A 27335-nucleotide genomic window follows, 5' to 3' on the forward strand; every position below is an offset into this window, starting at 1 on the left:
GGGTCAGAGCAAGCCTTATAAACTGCACCACAGCACCAACACAGAATTCGGCCAGTTTGTCTTTGCCTGTCTCCCTAACCTCCCCTGCTGACTCTCTGCTGATATGGGTTTCACTTGTTCACCACTGCCTACACACTGCAGTTCAAACTGGCTCACCAAAGGTTGGGGATTAGGTCTCCATCCCCCTTCTCAGCCTTTCCCCAGCTACTGCTTTCTAAATGTCCCGCCATAAAGTCCTCTCAGCTCTAAAAGTTCTGTGGCTTGTGCTGTACTTGTATGTTTGAGTTTATACGTCCATTTGTGCGCCTGGATGCGGAGACCAAAGGTGGACATCAGGTATCTTTCCTTCATTACACTCCACCAATTGTTTTAAGCAAGGGCTTCTCATTGAGCCTGAAGCACATCAATTAGGCTAGGTTGGCAGGTCGATGAGCTTCAAGGATGCCCCACGCCCAACACCAGGATTACAGACACAGGTTGCTGCACCCAGCGGTCTAACTTCTGCTACCCAGAACAAAAGGCTTCTCTCCGACTTGGCCTGTGATTGCCTAGCCAGTCTTTATCGCAGAGATGTTCTTTTCTAGCATTCATATTCTGGAAGCTTGATGAATTGTAACTGTGTGTGTGTTCCTAACAATTATCAGATCACCTACAGTGGGGCAAGCGGACTGACCCCGGAGAAAGCACTCATCCTGAAGGCAGACTGTGTCCTGCTGACATCCGCTTTGGTTTCAATCATAAACAACACAGTGTAAGGTTCTCGTCTTTGGCACTTAGCTTCATAACTTGATCTTTGAGTCTTTCCTTATGTGGAAAAAATTCTTCAAAATCTGGGTTACAGAATGAAAGACACAGGAAAACGCCATATGAAACCCTACTACTTGTTAGCCAAGTAAATTAAATATGAGTTGGAAGTATTGGTAAGCCTGCACGGCTCAATCATGCTAAAACTAACAGCCACGAGTTATCAAAGCAAAACCCTAGTGCCAAGTATGGGATATCTCGCTAGATATAATGTTCTTGGACACTGTGTAAAGACTGTCCTTGTATTTATTCAAATGCTGACTTCTCTGCCCCCATATCTTGTTGCAATCCAGACATGGCATTGTAATGCTTATTCTAAGAATCTCCTGTCTCAAGTTTGTATAAGCATTTCTCCCCATTTATTCTCGGACTTGTCCACAAAAGCTCATCAGCCAATGGTTGGGCAGAAGAGGAAACAGGGCTGGGCTTCCACCAGCCAGAGATGGGGAGAGAGGAGGAAGAGGGAATTCACTATGAGAAAGAGGTCCAAAGAGACATCATGGAAAAACACCTGAAGCCCAGAGAGCCAGCCTAGTACTAAAATGTAAATATCAGAGATTCTGGCTGGGAGGTAGCCAGATTAGTTTAGAGGATTAGAATAGATTAATGACCAGGTATTGTGCAGTAAAGCTTGATTAAATAAATCTAAGAAACTTAGTCTCATTCATTTTGGAACTATCCAGGGTTAGAGAAAAACTTCCACTTTTAAAAATACATTTACGGGGTTGGGGATTTAGCTCAGTGGTAGAGCGCTTGCCTAGCAACCGCAAGGCCCTGGGTTTGGTCCCCAGCTCCGGAAAAAAAAAATACATTTACATTTAGTGCCCCATGTGGGGTGCCAACTCTTGGAGTATTTTCTGGGGAGGATTAGCTCACCCCCTTTTACTCCTTAAGTTCTCCCCCCACCCCCAGAACTGAGGACCACTGAGCTAAACCCCCAACCCCAACTCCTGGGGTTTCTATCTCACTTGTTTGTACGTTCCTGAGTAAACAACACAGAAACAATGAAATTTATTAAAAAGAAGTTGGCACTGAGCTGGGCAGGTTCTGGGCTATACCTGTTAAAACCCAGGCAAATGTCAGTCACTTGCCAATCTGATGTCTCCCAGGGTGCTTTTGCATCAGACTGTCCTCAGGGTGCTCTTCTCACAGCCACATGTTCCTGGTCCAGTGGCCTCCTGCTCTCTCCAGTCCCCTCCACTCTCCGCCAGATCCCTCACTCGATTCTAGGTCCGTATTTCTCTCTCTCCTGCCCAATCATAGATTCTACCCTTTTATTAACCACTAGCTTTAAATTGGGGAGTAAAGTTTACACAACAAAGACCAGTGTACATGAATGGACTCTGGATAGCAAGATGATCTTGGTGTTCAGAATTTAGTATCTGTATACATAGCAACAGACTAACCCCCCAACATACCTCTTTATGCGTTGTTGGTCAGGGAGGCTCCAGAAGTTTTCAGTACTATATAGGTTCTTGCCATTCCTCCTGGCTGCCCTGGAGAACTAGTTGATAAGACCCTATGGCTGAAGACAATACATACATTGGATATAAGAAATGAAAATGGATCTGAGCTGCAGGTTTCCTCCTTAATAGCTGGCTAGCTTTCTGAGTATCCGAAGATACAATGTAAGCTGATGAGAAAGTGGCTTTCCCCAGCCAAACACCTATGAACTTCAATACCAGCCTGCTAAGTAAGATGTGTCCACTAGTGCAATTATGGTACAACTGTTATGGGAACAACCAAGCACTCTTGTTGGTTTTGAGTCCCATCCCACAAGAAGGATCCATGCTTGGCTATAAAACAGTTTAAAAGTCATGGCTGAAGTTTTACATCCTAGTAAAAACATCAAGCTGCTTTCTAAAAACTTTATAATAAAAGGTAGTACATAAAGAGTTGCGGGGCTGGGGATTTAGCTCAGTGGGGCTGGGGATTTAGCTCAGTGGTAGAGCGCTTACCTAGGAAGCGCAAGGCCCTGGGTTCGGTCCCCAGCTCCGAAAAAAAAGAACTAAAAAAAAAAAAAAAAAAAAAAAAAAAAAGAGTTGCTCAAGAACTAAGTTACAGTCAAGGACATCCACATCACTCCCTCTAAAGTTCCAGGGACAACGAGGAAGAAAGAGGAAGAATGTTAAGAACTGCAAGATGATTGTGTGGGTATGACAGAGCCATTGCAATCATAACCTCACAGCAGCAGCAGCTGCCAGCAATAGGCCTACACTAGACGGGGCGTGTCAAGAGTCAATCACCGACCAAGAAGGGACCCACACTGTCCTACTCTCCCTGCTCAACTTTGAGCCACTGATACATTCAGGGGGAATCCAGACATTGTATTCAACTGGATTCCCTGAGCGAGTTCACCATGCTCCTGTGATTAGCAGTAAACCTTTAAACAAGTAGCTCTGGTTACATGCTGGGTCACAAAGCCAAGCACCATCAATGTGTGAAAGAGACTTGTAGGGGGCTGGTAATAGATGGAGAGGGAGACGAGAGGAAGAAGGTGACAGTAATTAGAATGTAATATATAGACACATATATGTGAAATTATCAAAATAACACATTTAATAAAAGAAAAAGAAGTTGGTTTAAACATTGGTTCCCAAAGCCAACTAAATCACCAGAAACTTTAAAAACACGTAGAAAGGGCACGACAAGACAATTACTTCCCTCTGATCCCAAATGATTCTCATCATGAAGCAGAAAGGAAACTACAGAGTCTTAAAATATTCAAAATGGAATACAACTGAATCCAGACATTAATATGTCAGGACATATAGGAGCAAACAAAACAACCGATTTGGGCAAGTATCCTGTTGACACCCCAATCCCAATCCAGAGCCACTCTGGAAAGCAAATAAATCCAGCAAATAAAGCAAGCATGCTTGCCTAAGCCAGGCCTCTAAGACACTACCTGCAAGAAGTCCAAAAAGACCTGTGCCTTTCCCCAAGGGCGAGCAAGTTTCATTATCCAGTACTGTTACTACTGAAAACGTAAAACGGCAAGGGACCTCACATACAGTTGGCAGTAAAGACACTGGCAGCCGAGACACTGCCCATTATTAGCTATTCAAACGGTAGCCCACCTACCAGGAGACTGCAATGTCCTGTCTTTTTCTTATCATCCCATTATTTCTCTACTAAGAAAAAGGTGTACAGCTCTGCTTCCTGGTGTTGACCTATCTTGGAACAAATGCATCACAAGGCCAGGAAGCCATATTCAAACCGCTCGCCTTTAACAAAAACTTGGCATGTGTGTTCTTGTCTGGTGTTCTTACCTAAGGGAATGGTTTATCTAACTCCAGAGTTCCAAAACTCACACTCATGGGTAAAAGCTACAGAAATGCTATAAAGCATAGCACTGTCGGCTCTGACTCCTAATTTAAAACCTGTAAACACCCTGCTTCATTAATAAAGACCAAGCCAAGCCAATTGTGGTGAAATATGCCTAATTCTGGAACCGGAAAGGCTGAGGCAAGAAGATTCTAAGTTTGCAGATAGTCTAGGCTATTTACCAAAACCCAACACGCGCACGCTCAGTTGTTCTCTCTCTGACACACAGGCACTCACATACCATCTCTTCCCCCACACACATGCTCTCCCCACCCCCACACCCCCTCAAGCACGTGCATGCGCACACAAAGGAAAACTCAGTACCAATTTCTTCCAGGAATTCAGACATTCTCTAATACACGAATACCAATCACATACAAAAATGCTTGCTGTCCTGCTAGTCAAAAACTACTGGCGATCACATAAAACCAATCCAGTGAAGAAAATAACAAATTACATCGTGAACACACCATAGCAGAGGTATGGAAACTTAACACAGACAGCCTTCAAGTTGCACATTTTAATTTACAATGTTTACCAGTAAAAAGGATTAGTTACAAAAAGGAAAGCTGTCTGTACAAAATAAGGGTTTTTTTTTTTCACATTCATAAAGAGAACCCACTGTGAATTCTTACCTTGTGAAGTCAATACTCAAACAGCTCACTTTGGTAAAACTATCTTGGAAGGACTAGTAATCCAGGCAAGATAATAAAATTATCAGCTTCCCAATCATGTCCAGGAGAAAGAATTTTCTGAACATTTTCCCTGTACAGAAAAGCTCTCTGTACTTGCAGATCCTTAGAAAAGCCAGTGCTCTCAGGAGACAGCCTGGTACCAGGACGAAGCATAATCTCCTGCTCACTCAAATGGCAATCCTTCCTGAATCTGACAGACACACATTTATCATAGCCTCAGGTCAGCAGGAGAACCAGATGGTTCAGGATCAGCCTCTCTCCACTCAATAGTTTATCATATAAATTAAATATGGAGAGGTACACATGAGAAAGGGGGAGCTCTTTTTCAAACTCCCACTTCCTAATATAATACACATCACAGTTTTAATGAGCAGAGAAGGGTAAGTCACCCTGTTTGGGCACATTTCCTCAAGGGAAAAACCAAAGTATCAAAAGCCTTCAGAGCATACTGGCCCGTCCCACTGCAGCCAGCAGCCTGATTCCAGAATGAAAGCATAAAGTAACTGTAAAGCCCTGGAGCCTTCAGAAAACTTTATTTAGTGATAAGCTGAGCTCTGCTGGCAAAAGCCCACCTATAAAAAGGGAGCAGGTCTGATTCACAAAGTGTATACATGCATGACCCAAGGTAATGAAGACCTTCAAATGCAAATGATCCTAAAGCTATTGGAACCTCTAATTACGAGTGACCCCTTCAGATGTGCCTCCATTAGCCTTAAAAACTGACCAACACACATCTGAAGAGGCACTTCCCTTAGCATTAACATAAACACTTGACCAGAAAAGGCATGGTCCAAAAAACAGTTAACTAAAAATTTAGAGTCTAAACCTCTCTTCTCCACCGACTGAATGAACACACCCGCAATGAGGACCAAACAGAATCAGTGCCTCCAGGGACGTGTGTCTGTCTGGCCATGTGATCAGGAACCTCCTAACATAGCACAGCACAGCACAGCTGCTCTGGGCACACAAAGCCAGTTCACCCCATGAAGAAACACAAGGGATTGTGATTAAACCCATCCCCTGTGTCAGGAGCAACTCCACTATGGTTTTGATCACTCAGCTCAGAGGGATAGGAGTGCCTAGCAACAAGTCCTAATCCTCGTTACTCCCAGTCCGGGCCCTCACTGACTCAGAGGTGCCTTTGTGTATAAATATGTGAGAGGCAGCAAATGGCAGCACTGCTGACAGGCTAATGCAGGCCCCACAGCGGAGAAAGTTCTTCCTCTGCTGCTCCAATCTTCTCCCTACAGTTACAGTCCTGCCAGTGATGGCCAAGGACCATGTGTGAGCCAGCTCTTTGTGACCAAGCTTTGGCAAGTCAGTAAGTTTGTCAAAGGCAAAATCCTTCTGTGGACAATGCTAGCTGCAGCTCTGGGGACGTGTGAGAGAGGAGAGGGTCCTCTGACGGGATTGGGGACGTGTGAGAGAGGAGAGGGTCCTCTGAGAGGATTTGACTCATCAGCCCCTCTTGCCCAGTTCATTAATCAGAAGGAAGGGGAGAGGAGAAGACAGCAGAACATGAGTCAGTTCTGAAATCTGCACAGCTGACATTTGCTCTTCACAGCAGAAAGGACTTGAATGAGAATCATGAAACTTGAGGAACACTTGTATTTTCCTTCGGGATTTAAAAATGTGTCTTGTACCAAAAGACTACATTCAGTGTGGGTCAGGTCCAAGAGCGGCAGCAAGAGCTCGGCCATTAAGCGTGCCCAGCACTGGGAGGAGACTGTCATCTGCTTAGCATGGCTGGTGAGCAGGCCAGGGCTGCTCCTCACTGGTCTCCAAGTCGGAAGCCCTGGCCCCAGTTGTGTCTCCCACCTCCGCCATTCTGATCAGCAGCTCGCCTCATGCTTGCAGGGGGCACACCGAAGCCTGACACCCCTCCTCTCCTGCTGGGTAGCCAGCGGTACCTGGAGCAGAGAGAAGAAAAGAGACAATGAGAACAGTCACTTGGATGCCATCTCCAGTCATTTGGAACATCTCCCTCTCCTGGATGTTCCAGAACATTTGTCACATTGAAAGAGGCCAGGGACACTGTCTTCTTAGTTTTCTTTTCAGCACTTACTGCAATGCCCTGACTGCAGATGGCACTTGCTTTTCATGATTTTTAACTTTACCAAGCTTTCAGTTAAATTCACACTAAATTCATGCTCTTCACATTTCCCACTGGTTATAAAAGTAATTTATGCACAGCAATATGGAAACAAACAGGTTACACGCACAGCCCAATGAGCAGAAATCATCAATGGCTTCTTGGTGTGTCAGAATATGGGACACACTGAATCAAAGAGTTCAAAATGACTCACTTTCAGAGGACAAACCCACAAGCAGCAGGTCTGAGCCCGCAGAGCATCTCCTTGGCTCTGGACTGAGACATGCAGGCCACAAGGCTTTCTGTCTGGAAGCTATGAGTGTGTGTCTAGTTTACTCATCACCTGCCTTCCAACTGCATCCTTCCCATCCCAGATAGATCAACACCAGAGCCAAAAAAGGTCCAATGATGCCTCACCTTACAAATTAATAAACCAGGCATCGCAGGACAGCTAACAAAACTTCAACCCATGTCTGTGTTCTCAGTACACAGTTCCCAACACTTCTCTTCACTGTCTGCATTACTAGTAAATTGACAATGTGTTTCTAGGGTTCTAAAGTTTACATTTCTGCTTGAAGTCAGAGAGTACAAACTTGATAGCCTGGTTTTAAGTCCTCTGTACCCAGAATAAGTCATGACAAATGACTTTTCACACCCATAGCCAATAACACAACCTAAAACTAAAGCAGCTTACTGTCCAAGGAGCACCTGTGCTACAGCATGTTTGAAAACTCATCGGATTGTCACAGCAACCCTGTGAGGATACTACACTTACACACACACACACACACACACACACACACACACACACACACACACACACACCCTCTACCCCTTTCTTTTCCTTTATGGATGCTCTGAGGGTAGAATCTAAAACCTCGGGAGTTCTTGGCAAGTACTCCACCACTGAGCTCACTGAGCCATGGGCCCAGAGCCCATTTTTGTAAATTTTTCTTGCAACAAGATCCCACTGAGTTGCCCAGGCTAGTCCTGAACTGCAGAACCTCTGGCCTTTCCCTTTCAAATATCTAAGATTAGAGACATATGCCTCAGTTCCCAACAATCAAGCTTATTAAATCGACAAGAAAATGGAAGCAAAGCTGAGTGAAGTTCTTCAGGAATAACCATCAGTACTGATGCCCAGACACCCTGGCTCTAAGCTGGTACCTACTTATCCTCCATACCATGCTACGACACTTAGAACCACTGATAGAACAACAGCTAGTAGTGTGTATCAGTTTGTAACATTAAGACCTTCATCCTCCTTCCCCAAAGAAGAAAAGAGCCCCTTTAGACAGTAAATTTACTGTTGGAAAGAACCGTATAAAAGAAGATAAGAGCTGCTTTTCAAATGGAATGCAGAATATGAATCTTCTTAGAAATCTGTAAGTCAACCCCTCTCCCTCAGATAAATACACAGCCAAACATGGTGACCCACACCTATAAGGCACTTGGGAACCTGAGGCAGGATGACAAATCCCCCAAAACTGTCTCTAAAAAACTAAAATATAAAAATAAAACACAGTTTTATCATTAAATCAAAGTGTCATTTCCAGGCACCAAACTGTCAACATCTATGACATCTTGTACAGTAATACTCTTCTGATGTCCATAATAAAACACAGCACTTAAAAAGGCACTGGCTGCCTCCTCCACTGCATACTCAAAACAATATAGAAGCAGCTTCATAGCTTAGGCTCAGAGTGAAATTAAATGCCAGTAATTAGAATAAAAAGACACCCAATTATACATAATCAACAAAAATTTATGGTAATTCCAAAGCAGTTACTGCTTTTGCAAGGAGCTACATTTTACCATCTGATCTTTATGCAAAATTTAACAGAAGGGCATCCACCAACAGAGAAAGCTCTAGTGGAAGGCGGGCTCCAGGGTGCTGCCGTAATTTTACCATTGGAATTTTCTACACTTTTGTCCACAATTCGAAAATATCTGTAAGCTGTTAAGTCAGAAAATAGCCATTTAAGGTAAAGTAACTGTTGGCGACTCCCCAGAACACAGGCTTTCATAGCCAATGCATCTGCCACCCTACTTGATAAACCTAGACCAAAGACCCAGACCTGCTGCCAGTATGCCGCTCGCTAACTACGAAGCAGACTGGTCATTTGTTTTTCAGCCTAAAAGCAACCTGAGGCACAAAGGAGAAACAAAAATTTTTTTTATTCTCTTTTTAAAACAAACAAACAAGCCACTGGATTTTTCTGATTATAGTTCGCAATCAAATTTTTATTCTCTTTTTAAAACAAACAAACAAGCCACTGGATTTTTCTGATTATAGTTCGCAATCAAATATCTTCTACCAACATACCCTAACCTGCACAGAGTTGCGGTGGAGGAGGACTACTAAAGTGCTTCTGCCCTCACCTATTCCTTGAAAACAAAAGAGAACTGTAAACATTAAAGTAACATCTTGATACAAAGGGAACCCGTCTTTTAAGTTCTTAGATGCAAGTGATTATATCATATCCCTCATGAGTTTAGGTGTGACTGTTGTCAGGCAGACTGGGATACCCATATGGTGATTTGACTGGTCGCGATTTCAAGCCTTTTGCTCCACTCACAGAATGGCCATGATACTTATACACTCCAGTGTGTGCGCATCTCTGCTCAGCCACCAGTCCTCCCCAAGACATCAGGCACAGGCTTTTATTAACCCAGAACCCAGTACTATGCCATTAACCTACAACCCACCATTATGCTTCCAACAATGAGCCTTACTTTAACCAGTCCTGTGAGGCAGGGACAGCCCTTCAGTTCAGACTTATGAACCAAAGGTTGGAGGTTTTAATCAGTAAATTCACCAGTATCCAAAGCAGTGCACAAGGGAATGGCATCCCCACAAGTTACTGCCCTTGGCCTCTTCTACTTAATTAACTCTAAAAAAGAAAACAACCAAGCACCTACTTCCAAGGAGTTGGGGCTACTACACAAATCTCAAGTCTCTCATTTTAACTTTAAACAATCTACAAAAGTTCTAGTCTAGAACATTTACTCTATGAGTCTAAAGCAGGCAGGGTGGGGGCATACTGATGGTTCTAGCACTTGGCAGACTGAGGCAGAAGGACGGAGAGTTTGAGGTCAGCCTGAGCTAGACAGCAGGGACCCTGTCCCAAAAACAGAAACAAAGAAAAACATTTTAAAAACTTCAAATTATGAGCTAACTTACTGTGTCAACATATGGGTGAAACCAATGTTTCATGAAAAAAATGCAGTGTTATCCTTTATGAAAACTGTCCCCCAGTCTGCTGGCACTCTAGCAGCATCAGATAACTCAAGCCTGCTCAGCACAGGTGATCTTTGTGACGGCTTAACCAGTCAGTGATGCTTAGCCAGGTGTCATGAAAGGGACTAAGCTGTGGCACCCATCCCTGGCTTCCTGTGACCACAGTAAGAACTTGATTGGCTCACATTTCTCCCTTAGAGAGGGCAGTGAAGTATCTCCTCTGGAAAGTGTCTCCTATCAGGATACTTGAAAACATAGGACAGCATAATGCTCAATAAGAGAAGAGAAAAAAACTTACAAAAACTGAGGTGTGGACAGAAAATTCCTTCCTCCCAAATCCATTGGGTATCTGAACATCAGGAAGAAATAAAGATGTCCGACAAGGTTTCCAATGAGCTCATTGATGACCCTGCAAAGAGAGTCAAGTCAGTGCAAAGACATCCAGGCAACAAAGTGAGCTGCAGCAAGCTGTAACTGAGAGCATGGGAAAGAGCCGCTTTCACTGGAGTCCATTACAGTCCCGGGGAGTCAGCGACAGCTCTACAATGGGTCCTTTTACAGAGCGAGTGAGTGACAAAGGTATGCTGACGGAGAGAGAAATCAGGCCTGAAGAACTAATGAGGCCCACAGCTCGTCCTGGCCAAAAGCACCTCTGACATTTCTTCCAAGCCCCCAATCCATCCTCAAAACGCTAGTTTTGTCTCAGGAGGTGGGTTTGTGCAAAGCAAGTTAGTGTCTGAGTTTTGCCTTCACACACGATGTTTGTAAAACAGATAAATAAGCAGACTACCAAGGGAAGACCATGAGAGGGAGAGACAGACAACACCACTGCTCCTTCACTTCTGAACTGTGACTTGCATCCCTGTCAGTGAGATGAGGCACACAGAGATCACTTAGGACAGCTGAGCTCTGCCCTACATCCTAAAGCAAGTACAGACGTCTTCAGGTTTCCCAAGGCTCACACAGTCGCCTGCAGCATCCACGGCTGCTCTTTACATATCCTTCTTCCACCTTTACCCTGAGCACATGAACACCTTCGACTCCCCACACTCTGCCCTGTGGGTGGGGAGCGGAGAGGGGGCTGACCAACGTCAAAAAGTGCTAATCTCTACACTGTCCCCCTCTTCAGTCCACTCACTCCTCTCTGGAAATACACAGGAGTAGTAAGGACCACAGGTCACATACATCAGCTGTATGAAGGACTAGTACTTCTGAAATCTAACTTTTGAAAATAATAGGTAAGTAAAAAATGAAGAGCTCTTAGAATCTCTAGCTTGTGTTTTGTTTTGGCTTGGTTTATTTGTGATAGAGTCTAGCAATGTAGCCCTGGCTGACCCACCTGCCCTGCTTCCCAAGCGCTGCATGCAATTAAAGGTGTGTGCCACCGTATCAGAGGAAAGTTCTTCTCATTCAGACTTTAAAAAAGTATTTGTAATTTGTACATGCCTGTGTGTGTGCACAACACGGGCACAAGTCCCAAGGAGGCTGGAGATATCAGATACCCCTGGAGCTAAAGTCTTGTGTGGTTGTGTGCTGCCCAACGTGGGTACCTTCTGCAGCTGCTCTTAACCGTGCTATCTCTCCAGACAGATCCTTCTAGGTGGTCTCTCTTTAAACTCAAGACTAGAAACATGAAAGTTTTCCTACATCTCAATACCAACTCCAGACCAAGGGAGGAAAATTCTGATCCTGCCTAACGTAAGTTCTACACTATCAAACCATGTACAGAAGTATTTCTCATCTGAGAATCTCCATTTCTGTGGCAGTAAGCCATTTCCAAGGCATTCTGGGAGTGCCTTAAAAACAAGCAGTAATCTTATGGATAAGTTCCTAAGGTGAACCAAGGCGAATGAGCTCTGTATTTGCTCAGTACGGATACTGAATCCAGACAGGCATATATGTATTCAAACACATAGGTCTAGAAACACAATGTATATAATGACCAGCTAACAAAATGAGAGCCATCCAATGTCAAAGGTGCTTATGTCCTGCAGTGCAACCAATTATATCCAAACATCTTTCTCTATAAGGTTCTAACATAGTAACACTCAGTCTTTAAAGTCTTTAAAGGTATAAGAAAGGAAAATAAAGATGAATAAAGTTTCCCCAGGATTAGCCTCCAGAGGAATAAATCTAGCGTTACTTACGAGCCTCCAATGATATAGTTGAATCCGAGGATAACCCAAGGTAAGTAACAGGCCTAGGAAAGAGGACACAGATGTGAAGAGCCGCCCGCGTCTGAAGACACATGGCATCAGGGGTACTGAAAATGGGGAAGGAAATAGTGACCAGGGCTTTATAGAAACCACTACGTCACTACAAAATTTCTGAAATCTAGTGCCAACCCTACTGCACATACATCTTCCTATCTAAACTAGACTTATCTGTACACCTGTAACCTCAAAGGACAGAGTCCTGCTGAGTTAATAGTAACAAAGAAACAAACAAGTATCTTATGGAGGACAGAAAAAACACCCCAAACAGAACCACTGCAATACTCCAAGGAGCAGACTGTTAAAAATAATTAACTTGGATTTTATCTAACATTGTGTGTGAATGTCTTGAACTAACAGTCTCCCAACAGGATATTAGGTTTCCAGATCTGACACTCTAGAACAAACTTAGGCTGGGTGAACTTCAAGGGAACTTCAGAAACTAGTAAAAGGAAGCTTATAGCCCCCAGACTACTCTAGGCAGGAGACTAAAGCAATATTCAATTCTATAATGAATAGGACATCACAGGTAGAAAACAGTAAGCGCAGGTAGCACCTAAGGGTGCTCTTCTAGGTATAGCATGTAGAGAGTGCAGGAGTGACAAAAAGATTAGAAATTAGCAGGATTCCTGCATGCTGTCTGTCTCTCTTATAACCCCTCTGGTGTGCTCACGCTCACCCCCTCCCATCCTCTCTCTCTCTCTCTGTCTCTCTCTCTCTCTCTCTCTCTCTCTCTCTCTCACACACACACACACACACACACACACACACACACACACACACACTACTGAGGGACTGAGGGACATATCCCTGAAGAAATCCAGAGGGTTTGGAAGTAACAACAGCAAGGGATGCTGGGATGGCTAGGCACAGGACTGAAGGGGGAGGAAGACACCTGCCTATGGTACACTACTCTGCAGTGACCCCTTCTGGAAGTGTCAGAAGGTACACATCTGAGCTCAGGACAAAACTGAGTTGTGGTCCTCTGAGGTAAAATACCTTAAATCGTGTTCCAAACCAAAATGATACAATCAGGTCTCTGTTCAGCTGGGCCCAGACGTAAAGTACTGACATGATTAGAGGAATCATCAGCAACTGCAAATGAAGTCAAGATATGAAGCTCAGCTCCAGAAGCACTTAACCAGGGTTTAGTTTGAACTGTCTACCCTGCCCACCCCCAACACTCTGCAAAGGAATCTCTAATGATTACAAACTAACCGCATTATCTATCATACAATGAATGCCATAAGAATCTATAACCAATACATGAAGTCAGAAATACCAGTTCAAGCTGTTATTTGAAAGAAATTTTTTTTCCTAAGCATCTAATCTGTTTTCAATGACTATCTAACTCCACAAATACCCAGGAAATAGTACATAACCATTACTCCGAGTGTTCAAGCATTAGTCCAGAAATGAACAAGAAAGCCAATGGTGTAGATAATGCCGACAAGAGCCTCAAAGGCTTAGCTAACTATATATTCAGTTCTCATTCTGTACATTCAATGTAATCCCAATTTCTGAAACAAACAGAACAGCAAACAGTTGAAAGCCTTACCTGCATATCCATGGCTAAGCCAGTAATCTTGGTTTGTAGTTAAAGATCATAGGTAGAAAGTATTCTACAGGTAGCAAGCTTGAGCTGACCATTTCCCTCTGGGGGACTTTCACTACACTGTTCCAAAGGAAAACACTTTCTAGCAATCAGATTACTTAAGATATGGGAACACACAAAAGTTCTGATAACTGTAGAACTATCCCATTAGCCTGTACAGTTAGTCAGTGGAGCAGGAGACGTGGGAATGAAGCACCTCACACCGTGACCTGGTCACCCGGTATCTCCTTCTATACCTGGTACTATTTTACTGTTTAGCATTCAAGTACAAGATGGAGAGGTCTGTGCATCTGAAACAAATGCACACAGTCAGGGATAGCCTTTTTCAAAAATGTTCATTCTCTTAAAAAGAGGGTGTATTCTGTGCCCTCTATGTTTCTGGCTCTTGGCCAACTTTAAATAGCAGTCAGGTCCAACTGTTTGCTTATCAACTGTGCCTCACACAGAGACAGACTATGCCCAGAGTGGGGTGCCTTATTATAGATTATTATTTAGGACCAAAACATGGACAGCGACAAAGTCATAAAATAGTGCTGGCTGTAAATTAATTTTCTCTTAAGAACCAGAGATATCAAACGTTGTCTGTGGCATGGAGTCTCTGTACTTCAGTTAACAAACTGTCATTCCAGAGAACAGAGAGAACTGGGCTCAAGGAGGCAGCAATAAAACTCCACTGAATATGGAGGAAAATCCCAGAGATAATAGTAAGAGAAGGCATCCCCCAAAAGTAGGATTTACCCTAGCTTCAAAAACGGAATCTGATAGTCTCGTTATTAACTATAGTTTTTAAAAGGTATAAAAACTGATTTAAATGTTTTTATAGAATACTATTTCCCAAAACCTTAAAAGGGGGGTAGGGAGTTCATTTATGACCCAGAGCAGCCCTGAAGGATACAACAATGCAGATCCAGTTGAAGAGAAGCATGAATAAATAGTCTGCTGGCCTCCCGTCAAAAGCTCCTAGAAAAAAAATAAGGTAAACAACGGGCTTTAGAACTAGGGAAGAAAGTAGCCTCTACAGAGAAAAATACTGGAAAAATTAAATGACAGCATTTACCATCACTTCTTTAAAGAAAAGTGTGTCCTTCAGGACATGTGTAGGACATATGACAACTGTCGGGCTATCTGTGAAATAGAGGCTTAAATAGGATGGTATGGAAGAGTCTACATTTCTACAGTAATGCTCACAGCAGCGTTAGTCATAGTGGCCATGAAATGGCTTAACCAGGTGCCCATTAACATTATCTATATAATTTGACAATAATGAGGAATGAACTACATCTATATGCTATATAGAAGAACCATTAAAACATGACATTAAGTAAAAGACAATCACAAAAGACCGTATGTGGCATGATCCTATCACAATTATTACAAGAAATTACTAGTTGAGGCAACTCTAAAGAGCAGAAAGGAAACTAATGGTTTCCTATGGCTTGCATGGGGACAGTACTATCAGATAAAGACGTTTAGAGGCAAAGAAAAGTTATACTTATGATGATGATGGCTGTGCAACTCTACATGCATACTAACTGAACTGTGCCCTTTAAGTAAAATGAGGAAGCTAGATGGGATGCAGCTTACCATCCGCCACTGGAATCCATGGGAAGCTAAGAGCTTCCCTGGGTGCTAAAACCTACAAGTATCCACCATCCTTGGATAAAAGGGTATAATATTTTTATAGAACCTACATATTCTGGCATATCCTGTCAGATAGAGGACACTACCTATGGTCCTTTTACAATGTAGATTGTATGCAACCAGTTGCTACGATGTGTTGTTTAGGAAGTAATGACAAGGGGAAAACTGTACAAGTTCAGAAGACTTATTATTTCCCAGATATTTTCAATTTTCAGGCAGTTGACTCAGGACACAGAATCCACAGATAAAGAGAGCAACTTTTTATCTCAAAGAGACTGTTTCAAAAATGCCTCTCAGCTTGAACATTTCAAATGTGCACTGACAGGAAAGGAAGGGAAGCAACTTCTAAGGAACAAAGCAAACAACACCCACCAGCAGTCTGACCGCGCAGGTTCCCTTGCCTACTTCTCACACAGGGAACATTCAGAGCAGCTCGAGTTATCTGACCAAGCTAATAAGTGGGTAAGTGGATCCAAGACCAGAGATAAACAAGAGCAGAATCTGGACCTCAGTTAGACCAGATCTCGTTTCCACATCAGAAAGAGTCCTTAAGGCCTGACTTCAGAGCTATGCTGGGTACTGATGAGTGAAACGGAATTATATGCGACATTCTGCTTCAATAACAGAGACAGGGGCATTTGATAAAGACAAAAGACTGTGATGGACAACAGTCGAATGGAGGTTCACATCGACCATACTACAACATGAGTGAATTGTAACAGGAGTCAGCACTAACAAAGCCAACATGAGGGAAAGAAGCTGGTCACAAAATGACATTAAACATGGCCCACACAGGCAAATCCACACAGAAAGTAGACTGGCAATAGCTAGGAACTGGGGGCAGGGTTGCTTTGTGTCTACTATAGGGGTGCTGATGAAAACATTGTGAAATTAAATTGCTGTGAAGGTTACAAATCCATTAAAAAAAAAATGAATCACAGGTTCACAAAGGGTTGAAATGTGTTGTGAGATGACTTTTTCTCAAAGGTTTACTGACCTTTTTCTTTAAGAAGACCTTGTTTGTGTATGTTTACATTTTTCCATAGTAAAAGCATCACTAACTTGTTACGGATCATTCACACTTCACCCAGAATGTACCACACTGGTGTTTAAATAAGAGCTACTCCAACAGCTTAGCCATCACTTAGATAAACCAGAAGAGCAGAATGTTCTCCCCACTCTACTCAGCTCTACGCAGCACTACCAGCAAGAACTGGACAAGGGAGAGTGAAACCCAAAGGTTCTGGGAGGCAGGGGAGCTCTGGTGTGGTGGTGAGGCCTAGTACCCTTATTTGTGTGTGGGTCTGGGTGAGTGTGTGCGTGCACATATAGCCATGTATATTAGTGTGCATGTAAGTAGAGGTCAGAGGATAACTTGCTAGGAGTCAGTTCTACACTTCCACCACGTGGGTTTCAGGAACTTGAACTCAGGTTGTCAGCCCTGGAGGCAACAGGTGTGAGACAGAGGCATTAATTTTCAAATACTTGAGTAGACTCTTAAGGACAATTCAGAAACCTGACCTAAGTAAGAGCCAGCAGTTTTATAAAATCTCTGAAGTCAGCCAACCTTTGCAAATCGCTTACACTCAACAAAAGTGGATCTGTATTTTGACTAGGACATCAATTTCCTGCTTCCTTGTATAAGCAACTCAAACTAGCATATAAGGTATTGCAGAAATACTTAATTCAACAACACTTTTAAAACATTGTATTGCTTCTTTATTATATCATACAAGATATTATACATGAAAAGGTACCATGTACAAATCCTGCCTTAAAGTTGTTTTCTACATGTATATACATGTGTGTGCATGTGCAGGTGACCATGGTGCATGTGTAAAGGTCAGAAGTCACAGACAGTATCATCTTCTATTGTTCACCACCTTATTTTTTGAGCAAGGCCTCTGATTGAACCTGAACCCCAGTAACTGACTCCTCTAGGTGGAGAGAGCCCCCAGAATCCTCGGGGGTCTTGGTCTCCAGGCACTTGCCTGCAGGTGAGTGCCACACCCAGCTTATTTGCTTCACTGAAGGGGTCCGGACTGGATCCTCACTGAGCCATTCTCTCCAGCCCCAGGGTGGGCTTCTGAGGAGACTAAGCTCTGAATTGCCTCCCGCTCTGTCTGAGAGAAGCATACATTCTAGCCTGGTCTTACTCTAGCAGGACAAAGACAGGAGTAAGTGTGAGAACACAGCCCAGACAGTCCGGGGATGGGAGACATGCAAATTTTTATGATGTTATTTCCTTCTATAATAAATCACAACTCATTCTGTGATTAAAACCTCAATCAGCCTGGGAGTGGGAGTGCACACCTTTAATCCCAGCACTCAGGAGGTAGAGGCAGGTGGATCTCTGAGTTGGAGGTCAATTGGGGACAGATGAGACGCTGTCTCCAACAAACAAACACAAAAACAAAAACAAAACTCAAATATGGCCCAGTGAGCATGCAAGAACTATCAACACACATTTCTTTATACAATATTAATGGCCCTCAAAATCCAAGTCAACATAGGAATGGATTAGTAAATGGAACAGCACTTGAAAAATGACAAGTAACTTACCTGCCTCAAGCCGTGTAGAATACTGATATAAGAAATATAAATTGACCAAATAAAGAAATCCAGTTCCGGGCCCCACGGGGAAATAAAAGGTGGCAGTGAACGGCCTCCATATCTGAACAGATCAAAACAAACAGCTGTCAGTTTCTCTACCTGGGATGAACCTTTTTTTCTTATTTTTACCAAACAAAATCACACTATGCAAAGCAGTTTTTCAACGAGTGCTAAAGTGACATCATCACCGCAGTATGAGGAAACAGAGTAGTTCCTGTTGCCTTATATAACATCGATTCACAGATCAATTGGTAGATATTTTTAAACAAGTTAACACAATAATACTATGCAAATGTATGGCTAGTCTTGCCTGAGATAAGAAAAGTAGCATTCTCAAATGATAGAGGTTAGCAGGAATCAAAATAAAGTGTAAATAGGCACGGTGGCTCAAAAGCAAATAACCCAACACACACACACACACACACACACACACACACACACACACACACACACACACCACACACACCACACACACACACCACACCCCCACACACACCATACACACACACACACCACACACACACACACACACACACACACACACACACACAATATGAAGAGGTGAAATCCTAACTCCAATCTCCAAATGTTATTTTCAGCAACAACTAACTGCTTTCCTTTAGGGACAACTTTGTGAACTGAACCCAGAGACCATTAGGTACTCTACCAGAGATCCATCCCAGCCCCCCCCCCCTTTTCACATTTTATTTTGAGAGGGGAGGAACCCACTACATTGCACAGGTGGCTTTGAACTTAGTCTGCAGCTCAGATACTTCGTAAACTTTCAATCCTCCTGCCTCAGCATCAAGAGTTGCTGGATTACAAGAGTTGCCTGCTCCACTTCGCCAAGCTTTGGGGTTTTTTAGTTTGGTTTGGTTTGGTTTGGTTTGGTTTGGTTTTGGTTTTTTGGGACAGGATCTCTCTACATAGGCCTGGCTGTCCTGGAGCTCAGTATATAGACCAGGCTAGCTCCGAACTCAGAACCCTGGCACTGGAATTTAAGGTACACAACACCAGGCCTTGCCTTTGTTTTTAGGGTCTCACAGCCCAGGTTTTCCAGAATGTTCAATCAGCCTGCTGCCTCAGCCTCCTGAGTGCTGGAATTCCAAGGACATGCCTGCATGCACGGCCCGTTTCCTTGAATGTTCTGCCACTCTTCTCCTTCCTCGCCATGCTTTATATCGCAGTTTTATATCTTCATGCCCTTGACAAAATATTTCTATTGGCTTCACAGTATTTCTTTATGTGGATAGCCAAACTTCGTTTAAACTGTTATGATGCCATGATGAATATTCTTGTACATTCTCTACACACACACACACACACACACACACACACACACACACACACACACAGGATAAATGCCTGGGAATCAATCTGTTAGATCAACAGACATATGCACTTATTTTGGTAGATACTGCCAAATGTCTACAGAAATGTTTAATTAATTTATACTTCCTCCTAAAATATAGATGATTGCCATATTTCTGCACATATTCACCACAAAGGATACTTACAGCCACTAACCTAAAACTAATTTTTATTTGCTTTGAGAAAGCTGAGCATCTTTCTTCATTTTAAAGCCTTTAGCACATCCACTGCCCTGACAGTCCTGCATCTCTGTATGTATTATGGAAAGCTTCTTGTTGCAAGTTATTCCCTGTTCTATCATTAGCCTTACACTTTTAGAATACTTTTACTGTATTTTACACAGCAGTATCTATTTTATAGTATATTTATTCCAAAATATACTGATTTTATAGGACTTTTGCTGTGTGTTCATCACAAAAGTTTAACACACAGGCAAATATACTCATTACTATCATGCTTGTAAAGTCTTCTCTGAGACTTTTTTCCCAAGGATAGAAACATGTTCAATTTTTTATTAGATATAGTTCTTTACATACATTTCGAATGATATTCCCCTTCCCGGTTTCCTGTCCATAAGCCCCCATCCCCTCCCCTCCCTATCTCCCATACAGGTATTCCCCCCATACATCCCCCTTACTGTCCCCCATATTCCCCCACACTGGGGGTCCAACCTTGGCAAGACCAAGGGCTTCCCCTTCCACTGGTGCCCCAACACTAAAGTAAATCAGATCCAACATCTGTATCTTTTTCTATCCCTGTGTCACTGGATAACTGATAACTTTAATTTTCATGGTTTTCTACAGAGTTTTCTCTTTTTCCTTTCATAATCAACCACCAAATCAGGTAGCATCTGAAAATTGAACTTTGGTCTTCCCAAACACACAAGTCTATCCACAAAAAAATAAAGGTATCTTCTTTCACCCCTTTCGCTCTTACCATTCACTGGTTTATATCTCAAAAGATTATTAAATAATAAAGTGATGGCCCCCAGACTTTGGAAAACAGAATAATGCTGACCTTTGACTTAAAAGCTGTGTGTCTTCTTGCACACTATCATGTGCCAGGCACGAAAAGCATGGCTGGATCAATCATGGGAAGGCTGTCAAAATGAGCAAGAGCTGGCACAAGGAAGGGAAAATACACTCTTGGCACAAAGCCCCCAAGAATGGCAAGAGCACAATAAAGAGAAGCGGCTGCTAACGATCCGGAGCTGCTAGAATGAAAGACAACAGGCACAGACCAGCCAGACAGAGCTGCCGGGCCCATTTCCATGGACAGAAATGATGGAACCTCAGAGCCTGACGCTCCACATAGACCACATGTGACCTTCCAACGCCCCGCATCGAAGCAGCAAAGCACCAGGGTAAATCATCAACTTGACCACAGGAGCAGCACTGTCCCAAGAAAGGGGCACTGCAGATGACATGAGAAGCCCTGGAGAGAAGTGTCTGTAAAGTTACCATTTCTCAGCCCCAATTTCAACATGCTGGGCAAATGCCCTAACAATTGAGCTGTGCACATCCCCAGACCTTGATCAAGGTCTGTACAAAAAATAAAGTGTGCTACTCAATTCATGTACACAAAATGACTCAGAAGGTGGCTTTTATAGGTGCGGAGACAGCACTGATAAAGGTTACATAGCAGTTAGGAACTGGTGAGGACAGAACTCCGCCCTAGCATGACTCTAGGATTTTAACTAAACCCTCCTCTTTACAATGTCACTCAAAAGAGATCGCCGTATTACAACTACAATTAGTTACATTTCCGATACTGCTATCCTTGTTATGACCTAGAAACCAACTGAGAGTAAACTGTCAGTTCTGCCTCCCTATCTGCAAAAGCACCGCAATACAGGGCAGAAGCAAGTCCCCAATCTTGGAATTTTCTAAGTACAGCCTTTTGAGGTGGCTTTTTCCCGCTTACCCAGTGACATGTGTCCTGGGATGCCTGCCCTCATCCTGTCTTATACAGCTTAAATGATTGGACTCAAGAAAGTAAATTAAATGTACTCTGTTCAAAGTGTTTTAAAGCATATATGGAGGTGTACTACTATTCCAACCTTTCAGAAAACACCCACTGACCTGGTTTTTAAAATTCACATCTCACCTACTCCAATATTCCTTTAAGTTACTCAATGCTTGATTTTAGAGGAAAAAAGAGAAAGAAAGAAAAATACTCAGGCTTTTTCCCCCAACTACATTTTCTCTGATGCTGATGACACAATACTATTTTTAGCCACCGTGTGCACCTGTTCTTTAGAAATCAGTGTCTGTCAAAATACCTCACTTCTCTCCCTGTTCATTAAGCTTACCCTTGAGTTATAGTTGCTTTCATTCATCTAAGAGACTTATTATTTTTTTATTTAAAATTATAATTCGAAATCACTAGGCACTGAGTTTTTTCAGAAGGATATGTTTATTTCTGAAATCCCCGTCAGCCCCCTTCTTTCCTCTATCTGACATGTAAATAAGATTAGGAAGCAGGCTTCATTTGCAGGGCCATGAGTAGAAAGGTGTATTTTTCAACTCTGGAAAGCCAAAGGAACAGGGAAGATGGAAAAAGGCCAAGCAGCCTAACCTAACCAGTGAGCCCCAGGTCCCATGAGAGCCCTTGTCTCAAAAGACAAGGCCTACTGAGGAATATCACTCAAGGTTAACCTCTGGCCTTCGAATACTTGTGCACTTGTGCATGCATACACATGCAAAACACACAGACATGCACATGCACATGCACTCGCACATGCAAGATGACAGTAGCACGTGTGTGCTGAACACTGGTGTAAGCAAAGCTTGCTACTCCCATGTCAGCCCACAGTTCAAGTTTACTCTCCTTTCAGATAACACACAGCATAACCCGAATACTCTTAAAACAGCCTGCTAAGCTGGCAGTCACTGGGTTACATGTGACAATATCTAATTCTGGAAAACAAGCTAGAAAAGCTGAGAGCTCACATCTTTCCATTCTAAGAGGCCTTTTTGTCTTGTTATTCATTGGGCCTCTTTTTCTTTTTTTCCTGAGATAGGCTATTCTTGAAGCTATTATATTATAGTCAAGTATGACCTTGAATTTGTGATCTCCTGCCTCTACCTCTCCAATTCTGGGATTATAGACACAGGCCACCACGCCTAGCTTTCTGTGGTATTGGAGATCAAACCCAAGACTTTGTGAATCCTAAGCAAGCACCACACCAACTGAGCCGCATCCCAGCCCTTGGTGGCCTTTTTGCTATTGTTGTTCTTGCTTACTTTTTACTTTCTTGGGATGGGGCCTCACTCTGTAGTAAAGCTAGCCTGAAACTTGCTACATCCAGCCCAGCCTGGCCTCTGCCTCCCCAACACTAGAATTATAGGTAGGTATCACCATGACTAGTAAGTTGGGACTCTTTGACAGGGATTAAATAATAACAATAATTCAAGAATTATATTTCTAATTTAACTTAATAATAAAATCTTCTGGGCTGGAGAGATGGCTCAGCGGTTAAGAGCACCCGACTGCTCTTCCAGAGGTCATGAGTTCAATTCCCAGCAACCACATGGTGGCTCACAACCATCTGTAAAGAGATCCGATGCCCTCTTCTGGTGTATCTGAAGACAGCTACAGTGTACTTATATATAATAAATAAATAAATCTTTAAAAAAAATAATAATAATAATAAAATCTTCTATTATTACTAATAAAAATGGTCAATCATTTCAATATTTTATTAAGACTATTAACTATTATACAATTTTCTGTGTGTTCTACTGAAGAGGTATGAAATAACTGACACATGTCCTTGATTTGAAGGTGCTTATGTTTATGTTTATGTTTATGAAATTAGGACTTAGCTCATAATTAATATAATCACTTAATGCAATTTCTACTCTTCTCCTTTCCAAAAAAAGCATTGAACTGAGGGCGTGCTCCATGGTCAGGAGTCCTGTACCCAATAAGCCTGCATGTTGCTATATTATCACTGCTTCTAGGCAAAGACATTTTGGGTCTAGACAGATACATTAACTTGTAAGGGTCTGAACTAGGCCTTGATGTTATGACCCAACTACTTGAAATATTTGAAGCTTGCAATCTTTCTATCCTAGATGAATTAACTACTTGATGCCTTATGATCTTCCAGCTCTAGAAGAAAAGGAAAATCATTTTCTATAACTAGTTTGGAAGACATCACTTTTCAAAACACTTTGCTAAACACTTTGGGAGTAAAGGGTTAGTAAGGAATTTAGACCATTAACTAGGTGAGACAGAAACCAGCTGTAGTTGCTCATAAACAGGCCAGGCTGGTTGTGGAAACTGAGATAACCCATGTACAGAACAGCACAGCACTAACAAAGGGAGTGACATTACTTTGTTTTTAAAAAATGAAATATAGTACAGGCTCCACGGGAGGCTTATCATCTCAGCAAATAAATACTAAGGCATCAGGAAAATGCCACCTCTCTTGGATCAGGGGCCAACAGGAAGACACTCTGTCACTGACGTGTGTGATAAGGAGGAACTGTGAACAGCCAGGCAGTGAGTCTTAGCCCATTTGCTGTTTTTGTTATCCAAACTAGAGAACTAGCACTTCGCATTACACAGAAGTAAGGAAAAGTATAGTTACTTCAAGTTGTGAATGCACAATTCTAAATCAATTATCCCACAATTTCTCTAGGCTGACACAGATGGAGTGTCTCAGGAGAGGCGTCTCCTGCAGAAACTGTGAACGCACACCTTCTGTGCTTCTCATCTTTCTTGCATTGTTTCTCCTCGGCCTGTTACAATCTGCATCTGAGAGGCTGATGTATCCATACATGAGGTGTGACACAAATGATGCCTCTAGTGGGTTCCTGTTTATTGTTTTTTTAAACATTATTACGTCTATAGCTTATTAGAAAAGCTTTTGATGTTGATTATCCTAGCAATCTGGCTACATAAGTGAGCAAGATTTCACAAGGCTCAAAGAATCAGTTTTGACCACATTCTCATAAAATGATTACAGCCAACGCTCCCCATGCACTCATGTTACCCAACATGCCACCGGGTACAAGGTTCACAACAGCACTCTGCCAAAATATATTTATTAACGCAATTATTTTATTAACACATAATTTATTAACACAACACTATACAATTCAAGCTAATCATGTTCTTACAACCAACTGTCTCTACTGGGATGCCTGGAAAACACCTCAAGATTTAACACTCGTCACAAAGCACACCATTAATTCACACTTCCTACCAAGCCCATGGCTCTCTAAGCTCTCTGAGCATTTCCACTCTTGGTAAATTTGTATGTCTCTGAGTCTTTACCCAGTACTCCCCAACACACTAACTCCCTCTTCCAAGTAGGCAGTCAACTTTCAGTGTTTTGTTCAAATCCTCCCAGGCTTCATTGGTGCCCTCAAAGAAAAGTTGGAAGGCAGAGTATTTGCCTAGCATGTGCAGTGCCCTAAACTTGATCCTTGGTGCTGTAAAAACTGTTAGCCTCTTACAAGGCCCTCGAGGATCCACTTGTGCTTTACAGCACAAACCCCGGGGTAACTCCCTGTCTTCATCTACCAGGCTTCCCACTTCAGTTGGCTCTCTACTTGATACCCAGTCTTCTCTCTATTCCCACTTTTTGCCTAGTTTTCCCAGTTTACTGGGAAATGTAAATCATTCTTCCTTTCTGAAAGATTGGGTCCAAAAGCCAGATTCAAAGACATTTTCAAGTGTCCTCTTAGATTTTTCAGGAACACTGGTACTTTAAATGCTGTCATTAGCAATGTGCCTCTCTGTTTGTCTCATAGGATCAGGACCTCTGTCCTATTCACTGCTGTAGACAAGTGCCCAGCACATAGCAAGCCCCCAATAATTTCTATGAACTCAAGCAATATATAAGCATCTGCTGTGTGCAGCACTATCTAGGCTCTCGATGGAAAGTGGACTAACAAATACCAACAGGTGACATGTAGCAGGAAAAAGGGAAGGGAAACAGTGAAGGAGGAACACTCTGGTGGACAGCAATCAGAGGTCTTCAAAGTAAATTGGCATTTGGGCAGAGACCTGAAAGACACAGATCTAAGTGAATGAGCCATGACTATCTTTTTCAGGAGAGAAATTACACGTGCAAAGGTCCTGGGGTCGACTTTGGTGCTTCGACAGCAAAGGACTTTACTCATCACGAGTCACAGATACTGGAGAATTCTCAAACACTGACAAGACATGATTTATGTTTTAACAGGATTGCTGCTCAGGGAGACCAAAAAAAGCAAAGCTGGCATAATAACAGCTTGCAGTGGAGAAAGGCCTGTATTCTGGATATACAGTTGAGGTAGAATCAATTGTCTAGAGAGATTCTAGGGTGGGAAAAAGAAGTCAAGGGGCTGTACATGGTGTGTATCTCAGTGGTAGAGCATTTGTGCTATGCTCTGGGTTTGAGTCCCAGCACTAAACAGTAAAACCAAAATAGAACTCAGGGATGTCTTTATGACTGCTAGGGTTAAACTCCTCTAGCAAACACAGTTGCTACTTACTTCTAAGGCAAAGATGAAAGGGAGATTTGATTGGATGTCTATGGTCACTAGGTGGTGATTTCCACCACCACACTAAAGATACTCCTGTGTCTGACAGTCTCCCATCCATGTATTTATGCCCCTCTGTGATAAAAGACCTAAGTCCAAAGGAGCGACAACAGAGGATCCTAAAACGGATTCCTAGAGCATGTCCCAACAAATAGGTCAGGAAAAGAAGAAATCAACAAAGGAGACAAGAAAACAATATCCGGTGGAGAGCAGAAAAGAGAACACCAAGAAATGTGGAAATCGAGATCTAATATTGGGATCTGAGTGTCCCCTGATTAAATTCTTATACCACACAATCGATAAAAATAACCTCTAGAAAATTAACATCCTTTGGCTTAGGAGGATAATTTTGACTGTTTTCCTGAATGCTTAAGAAAATTACCATCTCCCGTTTCCTGAGTAGTTTGCTCATTCACTGATAACATTAACTACCGTATGCCAGGTGATGGGATAGGGACCGCAGGAAATACAGATAAATTCATTCTTATTTATCTCTGACCTTAAACTTAAACCACTGTTTTAGGGCGGGAAGAGAAACTGTAAACATGCAAATAACCCATGCAGAAGCATGTCAAGTAGATACCACTGATTAAGATGGCATCACGACCCACGACGGGACAGAGGGAGGAGGACATTAAGGCAGGTGGGCCCAATCTGCCAACAGGACGGCAACTTACCTTCTCACTATTTCCTTCAAAGTGCGGAAGGCGGGAAGTACAATCTTGCCAGACAGGTCATGAGTCACGTCCCAGCAGGCCAATCCGCGACTCTAAATTATCCAAGCCTTAGCACTCGACCCCAGGACCTCCCGGGACCCTAAGGACCTCAGCCTTAAATCCCTGGAGCCGGATGCACTACAGATCCCACCAGTCCCAGCGCGCCCCATAGCCCGGAGAACCCGTTCCGCCGCCGCGGGGACAGCTGGGGGCTGTAGTCTCTACTGCCCAACGCCAGCTACTACCTGGAAGCGATAGAGGAAGGCTTCGGGCCAGAGGAAGAAGTAGGCCGGGCTGATAATACCGAGCTTGCCGATCAAGGGGACCGCGACGGTGGCAGCAAACCAGTAGCGCGTGATGGCCGGGATGCTCCTGAACCAGTCCCCGATGTCCGACATGGTCGCCCGTCAGGTGGACGGCTGCGCAGCGCCGCGCGTCCTCCCGTGCCCACCCCGCGCTTCGCGGCCG

At 43.0% G+C, this 27335-nt stretch overlaps 1 protein-coding gene across 2 annotated transcripts; it reads right to left on the bottom strand.

The window, feature by feature from the left end:
* Positions 1-4636: 4636 nt before the first annotated feature.
* Derl1 (derlin 1) lies at positions 4637-27313 on the bottom strand. Of its 2 annotated transcripts, none has more exon segments than NM_001014202.1 (8): positions 4637-6736; positions 10458-10568; positions 12307-12359; positions 13372-13467; positions 13931-13957; positions 14883-14947; positions 18191-18302; positions 27113-27313. In NM_001014202.1, coding segments are annotated over 8 exon segments (756 nt in total). In that variant the 5' UTR covers positions 27266-27313; the 3' UTR covers positions 4637-6597.
* Between the last annotated feature and the right edge of the window lie 22 nt (positions 27314-27335).

The sequence above is a fragment of the Rattus norvegicus genome, chromosome 7 (assembly GCF_036323735.1).
Source record: "Rattus norvegicus strain BN/NHsdMcwi chromosome 7, GRCr8, whole genome shotgun sequence".
In the NCBI taxonomy this organism is placed as follows: Eukaryota; Metazoa; Chordata; class Mammalia; order Rodentia; family Muridae; genus Rattus; species Rattus norvegicus.

Excerpts from the sequence above, each read along its gene's own strand:
- Derl1 (XM_039079517.2), bottom strand. The coding sequence starts at position 14,912 with ATGCTTCTCTTCAACTGGATCTGCATTGTT. Across the intron at positions 13,958-14,882 it reads TCAACTGGATCTGCATTGTT|ATTACTGGCTTAGCCATGGA; the intron begins GTATCCTTCAGG and ends CTACAAACCAAG. Across the intron at positions 13,468-13,930 it reads GCTTAGCCATGGATATGCAG|TTGCTGATGATTCCTCTAAT; the intron begins GTAAGGCTTTCA and ends CTTCATTTGCAG.